At 39.5% G+C, this 9,808-nt stretch overlaps 1 protein-coding gene across 3 annotated transcripts in view; it reads left to right on the top strand.

Moving 5' to 3' along the window:
• Positions 1-5,680, top strand: part of dync1i2a (dynein, cytoplasmic 1, intermediate chain 2a) — a 61,028-nt gene extending 55,348 nt beyond the window's left edge. For 2 of the 3 annotated variants that reach the window (NM_001442074.1, NM_001442075.1), the window contains 2 exons: positions 1,184-1,309; positions 3,831-5,680. In NM_001442074.1, coding sequence (NP_001429003.1) covers positions 1,184-1,309; positions 3,831-3,944 — 240 coding nt within the window. In that variant the 3' untranslated portion in view covers positions 3,945-5,680. Of the gene's footprint in view, positions 1-1,183; positions 2,869-3,197 lie in introns of all 3 variants that reach the window. The other variant, XR_015498958.1, reaches the window with a different exon arrangement.
• Positions 5,681-9,808: the final 4,128 nt, after the last annotated feature.

Raw genomic sequence — 9,808 nt, forward strand, 5'->3', positions numbered from 1 at the left:
TTTTTGCTCATTTCACAATAGTCCAATAATATCTACACTACCTGACAAAATGCTTGTCGTCGATCCCAGTTGTAAAAGCAACAAATAGTAACTTGACTTCTAGTTGATCATTTGGGAAAGTGGCAGAAGGTAGATTTTTCTCCATGCATCATCTGTTGATCTGCATCCCAATCATCACAAATACTGGAGAAGACCTACTGGAACCCGAATGGACCCAAGATTCTCGCAGAAATCAGTCAAGTTTGGTGAAGGAAAAATCATGGTTTGGGGTTACATTCAGTATGGGGGCGTGCGTGAGGTCTACAACATCAACAGTCTTGAGGTATCAAGACATTTGTGCTGCCCATTACATGACAAACCAGAGGAGAGGGCAAATTCACCAGCAGGATAGCGCTCCTTCTCATACTTCAGCCTCTACATCAAAGCTCCTGAAAGCAAAGAAGGTCAAGGTGCTCCAGGATTGGCCAGCCCAGTCACCAGACATGAACATTATTGAGCATGTCTGGGGTAAGATGAAGGAGGAGGCATTGAAGATGAATCCAAAGACTCTTGATGAACTCTGGGAGTCCTGCAAGGAGACTTTTTTGTCATTCCAGATGACTTTATTAATCAGTGATTTGAGTCATGTCAGAGATGTATGAATGCAGTCCTTCTGAGCTCATGATGGAGTCAGACACAATATTCATTCTGTCTCCACTGCAGCAGGACTTTATATTCTGTGCTGGACATTATTTCTGTTCAGTGATGAGACTTTAGTCTAAGCAAGGTCAGACCTTACTGTCCTAATTAAATAATTAAAAATCAAGGCATGATCATATTTTATTTTGGTCAAATAAGCGTAGTCTAGAGGCCTTAACCTTTCATATAAGCCACTTCTGATAACAAATGGTCAAAAATAGCTTGAAAGAAAAACATTTAATATGGCTTAAGCAATATTTTAAACATGTAACTTTTCAAACAAGAGAGAGTACTGGGAGGAATTGTTTGTTTCAAACTAATGTGAATATATATAAATATATATATATATATATATATATATATATATATATATATATGTGTGTGTGTGTGTGTATGTATCTGTGTATGTATGTGTGTGTGTATATATATATTTCCATAATCCATAGGTCATTGGCAGGCTTGTTATTTTGTGTAATTTCCAAAAAACCTTTGTGTGTGAGTGCAGGTGCCCACCGCCAGCGTGGCTGTAGATGGCAGTCCAGCTCTGAACAGACTGCGCTGGTCTCAGTCGGGCCGAGAGATCGCAGTGGGTGACTCTGAGGGACAGATCCACATTTACGACGTCGGCGAGGTGAGAAAGTCCAGTATACTTCAGACGCACATCACACAGCAACACCTTCCATATCCCTTTCTCCTATTCTGTCAGTGTAAAAAGCCTCTAGAGACGACACACACTACAATTACATCCCTGTCAGAGGCTGGCCCTAACAGCTCGGCCCTTCAGGGGCCAGCGACAGGATGAAAGCAGAAGGAGATGGAGGATTGTTAGCGAGGGGTCAGTTCACTCTGACAATATCAGAATAGCACAGATGTACACCTCTTTATAAAATGCACAATGTGTCTCATTACTCATAATTGTGTTTGCTTTTTGTATTTATTTTAGGTTGGGCACTTAAAGTCTGCATGAACTGAATTTAGTTTCTAGAGAAATGGAATATTTAATAAGAAAACAGTGGGCGTGGCTTGTTTTTGTTCTGCAAGCTGATTGGATGTAGTAAAGTAGGCGTTTCATTCAGAAAGAGGGGGAAAAAAGTTCGGGGAGAGTTGTTTCAACAGACTCCTCCTGCTCACCATATCTGTTTGTTGTCAGAACTGACAGCTAGAGGGGCATGGTTTTGGATGTTAGCCACGCCCAATACTTCAGACAGACCTAATCTGAGAATTTAACTGTAAACAAACAGGAAGTGCATTTTGCAATTCAAGTAAAATTTACTAAGGAAACTATTGTTTTTACTAAATCACATGCACAGATGAGTTATTCCCCACAAAGCTGGCAATGTGAGATAACAAAATCAATATGAGTAGTTTTGATTCCATGTGTACTTTAAAGTCTCGTTCTTCTGTTAGTAAAAGTTAGAGTGTTTATAATGAGAGCCCAAGTAATTTGCATAATACACGCCCAAACCTGCTCCATATAAGGACTTTCTCATGTGTGATTGCAGGGATTTACATAAATCAATGGACACTTTTCACAAGACTGTTATGACGTGTTTAACGTCATCTCAAGCACCTTTAATCCTGGACAGTTTCTATTATTTTGATTTTGGCTTGTATCTATTTATATAATTGGACCTTTAATTATATTGTATTTTCAATTACTTAACGTCTACTTATTTATATGTAGGCTTCATTGTCTGTGTTTATAAGACATGTACAGTACATTATTATCACGTATGTTTGGTATACATTTGTGATTTTTTTCATACATTACAATAAATTGTAGTCTTTTATCTGAAGCAGCACTTACAGACCAAACATGAGTTTCTTTCGGTTTAAAAGCGATTAATCGTGCAGTCCTAGACCAGTGTTTCCCAACCCTGTTCCTGGACACACCACCAGTCCATATTTTGGATGTCTCACTTATTTGACCCATTAACTTCAGGTTTTGGAGTTTCTTCTAATATTCTGTTGAGTTGATTCAGGCGTGTTTGATCAGGGAGAGGTTGAAAATGTGTACTGTTGGTGTGCCTTCAGGAACAGGGTTGGGGAACACTGGCCTAGACGATACATTTGTACTCAGGAACAATCAAAGACTGCATTTGTGTGTGTGTTTTTTTCTGTAGCTGCACTAACAGGCCAAATATGAGTTTCTTTCGGTTTAAAAGTGATTAATCGTGCAGGCCTAGACCAGTGTTTCCCAACCATATTCCTGGAGACACACCAACAGTCCATATTTTGGATGTCTTTCTCATCTGACCTGACATTAACTGCAGGTTTTAGAGTCTCTTCTTATGTTCTGATGAGTTGATTCAGGTGTGTTTGATTGGGAAGAGGTTGAAAATGTGTACTGTTGGTGTGCCTTCGGGAACATGGTTGGGATACACTGGCCTAGACTATACATTTGAAGTCAGGAAGATTCAAAGACTGCATTTGTGTGTGTTTTATCTGAAGTAGCTCTTAAGTGCCAAATATGAGTTTCTTTTGGTTTAAAAGTGATTAATCATGCAGGCCTAGACCAGTGTTTCCCAACCATGTTCCCAAAGACACACCAACAAGTTCATATTTTGGACGTCTCCCTTATCTGACCCATTAACTTCAGGTTTTGGAGTTTCTTCTAATATTCTGTTGAGTTGATTCAGGTGTGTTTGATCAGGGAGAGGTTGAAAATGTGTACTGTTGGTGTGCCTTCAGGAACAGGATTGGGAAACACTGGCCTAGACGATACATTTGTACTCAGGAAAAATCAGAGACTGCATTTGTGTGTGTGTTTTTTTTTTCTGTAGCTGCACTTACAAGCCAAATATGAGTTTCTTTCTGTTAAAAAAATGATTAATTGTGCAGGCCTCAACTAGTGTTTCCCAACCATGTTCCTGGAGACACACCAACAGTCCATATTTTGGATGTCTCCCTCATTAACTTCAGCTCTTGGAGTCTCTTCTAATGCTCTGATGAGTTGATTCAGGTGTGTTTGATCAGGAAGAGGTTGAAATTGTGTACTGTTGGTGTGCCTTCAGGAACAGGGTTGGGAAATGTTTTATAAGAAATGCATGGATGTTTTCACTCAAACTCTTTGAAACGCTATTACACACATTTCACGCAAAAAAAAGTGTCTAAGCATGTTTAGTGAGTACATTTGAATTTTTCCTCTGCAGCAAATCGCAGTCCCACGAAACGACGAATGGACCCGCTTTGTGCGGACGCTGGTGGAGATCAATGAGAACCGTGATGATGCGGAGGAGCTGGCCGCACAACGCCTCGCCGCTTGATCAGAAAGCTGTAATCATCTCTCTCTTTTTGGAAATGAAATGATTTGTATGTGCAAACCTTTGATTCTGCCTTCTGTTTGGAACACAAATACGAAGCATTGAGCGTAGGTGCGATTCAAAGCACACCAGAGCAGAAGGCCTCGCAGACCAGAAGCCTTAACATTTGCATGCAAAAAAAAAACAAAACAAAAACACACAATGAATGTTTCAGTTTCTATCCAGGTAACGCTGAGCACAATGATCTCTCAGCTTAATATGCACAGCCAAATATGAACCATACACACTCATTAAACCTGCGTCTCACTCATAGTTCATCCACAAAATTGATAAAGAAAACAGTTTACAATCCTAAATGTGCACAGATTTGAGTATTAAGGATTTTGTATTACAGCTTTTTGTTGTTGTAATACAGTACATATTAACATACTTAAAGGGTTAGTTCACACAAAAACTCAAATTTACTCCATTTATTCATCCTCGTTCACCTAAAAATGAAGTTTACTCAACATTTACTCACCCTCAAGTGGTTTTTAGACATTTACAAGTCTCTTGTTGAACCAAAAAGCAGCCAATGCCGTCCATAGTAGGAACAAAAACATACAATGGAAGTCAATTTTTGACTAAATTTACTCCATTTACATATCTTCAAGTGGTTCCAAACCTTAATGAGTTCTTTATTCTGTTGAAAACAAAAGAAGATATTTTGAAGAATGTTCGAAACTGGTAACCATTGACTTGCATAGTCGGAAACACAACCACTCGTTACAAGTTTCCAATGTTTTTTCGAAATTACTTTTGTGTTTAACAGAATAGGACACTCTGACAGGTTTGGGACAAGTAATAAGTGAGTAAATGATAACAGAATTTTCAGTTTTGTGTGAACTATCCCTTTAAATGGTAGACCTCACGTAGAAACGGTCAAATTATAGGCTTTTCTATCAAATGTAGATGCTTTCCTTTGATTTTGCGATCGAAACATGTTTAAAATGATCCTTTTTTGTCAGATTCACCCACACATTTCTACTCTTTTGAGAATACTAAAGATCTACCTCTTTTAGATCTTGCCGAGCGGGTTTGGTGGAGATTTCTGCTGTCTAGCTGTGGACCAAATGCTGGAGTAATTTGTGACTTTCAACTGTTTGTTCTTATGTGGCTCTTGCGCTTTTGTTTTGTTAATAATCCACCTCAGCAGAGGCACAATCACGTATTTATGATACATATCGATATACTGGATTGATTTTCCAACTGTTTAAAATGGATACTTCACCTAAAAATGAAATTCACTCAACATTAACTCACCCTCAAGTGGTTTTTAGACATTAACGTACCTCTTGTTGAACCAAACTGCAGCCATTGATGTTCATAGTAGGAACAAAAACATACAATGGAAGTCAGTTGCTACCAATTATGACAGCATTTAGATTTTTGGGTGAACTATCCCTTTAAAGTATCTTATTTGGAGATCAATGTCTTCCGTTTTTGTGTTTCGCACCACTTTGAAACTAAAATGGTAACTTATGCAGGGCCTCTGTGAATGTCTTTGTATTTTTCTAAGCCAACCCTTTGGTGAATCTGCTCTGATTTACCTCCATCAGTTTGAAGTCATCAGTCTTTCCTGTAGTATTTGCGATGAGGAGGTAGGTTTGTGAGGATTTCTGGATGTTGCTCCTAACAGTGTTCCTCATGTTTAAATGAATGTCCAATAAATTCAAAGCCATTTAAACTGATCTTTTAAATATGTCTGTTTTTTTGTTCTCCCTTTAAATTAAAACATTTGTCGATAACAGATATAATGGTGTAAAAAAGTGTTTTCCCCCTCACTAATTTCCTTTTTTCCATGTTTGTTTACATTTCAGATCATTCATTCACTCATTTTCCTTTGACTTAGTGTCTAATCTATCAGGAGTCACCACAGCGAATGAACCGCTAACTATTCCGACATATGCGAATGCCCTACCAGCCACAACCCAGAACTGGGAAACACCCCTATACTCTCTCATTATAACACAATATACACTGTGTGTGTCATACACAATTTTTATCCAATGGAGGACATGCAAACTCCACACACAAATGCCAACTGGCCTAGTCGGGACTTGAACCAGTGACCTTCTTGCTGTGAAGCAACAGTGCTAACCACTGAGCCACTGCGCCGCATGTTTCAGATCATCAACAAATCTATATATTAAGAAATAACACAAATGAGCGCATTATGCAGTTTTTAGCCATTCACTCCCACACCCTGTGCCGAACTGGGACTATTTTGGCCTGGGACAGTTATTGAACATCAGGCCACCTGAGTGATTGGTGAATGAAGAGCAGGGGGAGAAAGGCGGTCAATAAGGGAAGAGTGGGGGTAGGGGTGATGTGGTGGAGCGATTGGTAAGTAAACCATGGGGGCTGGGCTCAGGCTAGATTCACGGTGGTAGGCCAGATTGACCATCAGGCAACCGGGAAATCCAACCCAGTCTCATTCTGGAAACGTAGTCCCGTGGACGTTTCTGGAGACTGAGAATTACGTGGCCGGAGGTACGTATGGCTGCATTTCATTCTTTGAGTGAACACTACGGGGCGGTGTGACACCGTTCCCTTCCACGTTTGCGGGCTGACCACTTACCTCCATGTGGAGGGCTTCCCCGCCTCAACCAGTTTGTCTGGTTTGCTCGTCGTGTACGTCGCGGACTTGATGGCACAGAGAGGAGCTGACAACGATGACCAGGCTCGAGTCCAGGGAGGAGCGGTTCCAGAAATCAGGTAAGACAAAAACAGAATCCAAAAAATAAAGTGAACTAGTGAACAACAGGGAGAGAATGTGGTCAAATCCAAAAACGTGGTCAAAATCAGACAAGGGCTTTTCTTTTTCTGGACGCCTTTTTTTTTCTTTTTGTAAACTGTTGGTTGGGTTTTAGGGAAGTAGGCGGGGGGCAGGTCAATCGGTAAAACTGCTTGAGTTTAGGGAATGAGGAGGAGGGTGGGTCGGCTGATTGGCCGGTCGCCCAATCATTCAGCCAGTCTGACGGACGATCGTTCGACACCGGCCTCTTGTGGGTTTACGGGAGAACGACGCTCGCGAGAGGCATTTGACATGTGAAAAAGTGCGCACAGCAGCCTTCGCGGATTCGCAAAAACAAAAACCGCACAAATACATACCTCCCGGGACGTATTTCGCGGCCTCCAGAAACATCCGCTGGACTACGTTTCCAGAATGAGCCTGGGTTGGGGAAATCTCCAGGTGCTCCAGATGACTAGTCCACACCTGTTCCCAATCAAGAAATGTTATAAATATAACCTGATCCTATAAGCTAACAGAGTGAAGTAGAACAAAAGACCCTCAAAAGCTAGATGTTATGCTGAGAAGTTCAAAAACAAATGAAAAAATAATAGAGATCTGCCAGTCTGAAGAAGTTTACAAAGCCATTTCTAAAGCTTTGGGACTCCAGCGAACCACAGTGAAAATGTACATCTACTACACTACATTACTAATAGATTTTATAAAAGACAATTTAATGTTAACTTAAAATTACCAAACTCAAAATCAATGTAAGTGTTAGTGATAATAATGCATTCATATTAAGTGTACTTAAGTACAACTTTTGGGAAAATGTACTTCTACTACAATAAATTACTAATAGATTTTTTATATATTAACTTATTTTAAACTTAGAATTAGTATGTAAACATTGTACTAAAATCAACTAATGTTTAAAGCATTTAAAGCACACTTGAACTCTTTTGGATGTTTTTTTCTGTAGTGTACTTTATTGTAGTTCTGGTATTTAGTATACTTTTGTCAAGTGTACTAAAGTCCTACTGAAGTATAAACATACTTTTAATTAGTATATTTATAGTGTAAAACCATCAAACTTTTATTTAACACAAAAAATAACAATGTAAATGTATGTGCGGGTATTTAAGTGTATTTTAATTGCATTTAATTATATATTTATTTTTTCACCTGGGTGACAAACATGTCAAAAAAATAAGAAATCCTTAAGGGGGTAAACACTTCTTCACACCACTCTATGTTCATATGGCCATACATCAGATTTCTGCATGCGTGTCAAAAGGAAAACAACATCTACCAGCAGAAACTAACTGGGCCAGCTAACCAGGCAAGCCTCAGGCCGCTTCAGATCCAGCTGGACAACCGAATGCAATATTACAGACAGTGTCCTCCAAAGTGAATGTTACCCAATCTCTGCAGAAGGTTACTGGAGTTCCAGCAGACTGTGGAGATGATCTGAAAACACGCTCTGGGTGGAGAAACAAGAGTCTTTCAAATGCAATCTCGCACACCTTCCAGAGCGCAATTAGAGGAGTCCTGGAAGGCTTTTTCCTCAACTGTGAAACCTCTAATTTTACCGTGGTGAGACGTGGCGAGTGTGTTTGTGTGGCTCTGAGGCTTCTCGGCCTCCATTTTCCAGCAGCAGTCTATCACACCGCTGTCTGCCGTCCAGCCCGATCGCACCGCCACCCGCATGCAGGTTTTGATGACATCAGCAGGGGTCACCGAAACACCTTTACAACAAAAAGTATTACGATGCAAAGGAGCTGCAGTCCGGCCCGTTCTGCCATGCAAGATTCAAAACCGCATCTACATAACACTGAGAGCAATTTCAAAAACGTGAGCTGCCATCCCGAAAGTCCTTTTTTTCTTGCACCAGAGGGCATCACCATTTCAGCATTCATGTTTTGATATTGACCCTATAGAGATGGTGTAGAATGGAATATCTGTCTGGCATTATCTAACAATTGTGCTTTGTTTTCGTTCCCATGGTGACCCGCCGATTACCTCACATTTAATTTAACGTTACTTCATTATGGCTAATGAAAATGTAGCTTTGCCCACATAACATATAATTAGGTAACACTTTGACTTTAGTTTAAGTAACTATTCATACTATTTACTGCTGGCTTATTACCTGCATATTACTATAGTATTAACTGTTTATTACCGCTTATGATCTTATTTTACATCCCTCGTCCTAGCCAATCCCCAAACGTAAACCCAACTACTACCTTACTAACTATTAATAAGCAGCTTATTAGTTGTTCATTAAGCTAAAAGTCATAGTTAATGGTTTGTTAATAGCGTGAACTGTACAATAACGTAAAACGTGACCATAAATTACATTGTAAAATATATAACACTAGATATTTTAAATACATTTTTTTCTAAATTTCATTTGATTGTGAAACTGATTGTTTTTATCAATAAAATTCGAAATAATCAAATATTGGGATAAAGATATATATGAGCAATATCACACGAGTAGCAGTGCGATATGGCTGTATATCGGCACTGGTGGGAGGCGTGCGCCTTAGTGCCCCCACCAGTGCCGATATACAGCCATATCGCACTGCTACGAGTGTGATATTGCTCATATATATCATATATATATAATATATATATAAATATAAATATATATATATAGGCCTATTTGGACACCCCTGCCATAATGCAATTCTAAAACAAAAAAATACATAAACCACAATTTTTTATTTTATTTTTTTACATCGCCCTTATTATGGATGTTTTTCCCCCACATTCTTGAGAATATCTTGTTTTGTGTTCAACAGAATAAAGAAATTCATCAAAGTTTAGAACCACTTGAGTAAATGGTGAGGAAACCATCATTTTTGAGTGAACTGTAATCTCAAAGATGAGATCTCTGCCTCTGGATCAGATCACTGTTTGTATGCGAGTCTACAGCCAGTGTGTGTGTGTGTGTGTGTGTGTGTGTATGTGTGTGTGTGTGTGTTTGTGGGCCTCTGTGTTATTCTGCCCGTATGTTTTTCAGCGTGATTATGTATGTGTTTGTGGCCAGTGGTCTTCCCCTCTCTGGTTGACTTACACTGCCGTG

Source organism: Danio rerio, chromosome 9 (assembly GCF_052040795.2).
Source record: "Danio rerio strain M-AB ecotype USA chromosome 9, GRCz13ab, whole genome shotgun sequence".
In the NCBI taxonomy this organism is placed as follows: Eukaryota; Metazoa; Chordata; class Actinopteri; order Cypriniformes; family Danionidae; genus Danio; species Danio rerio.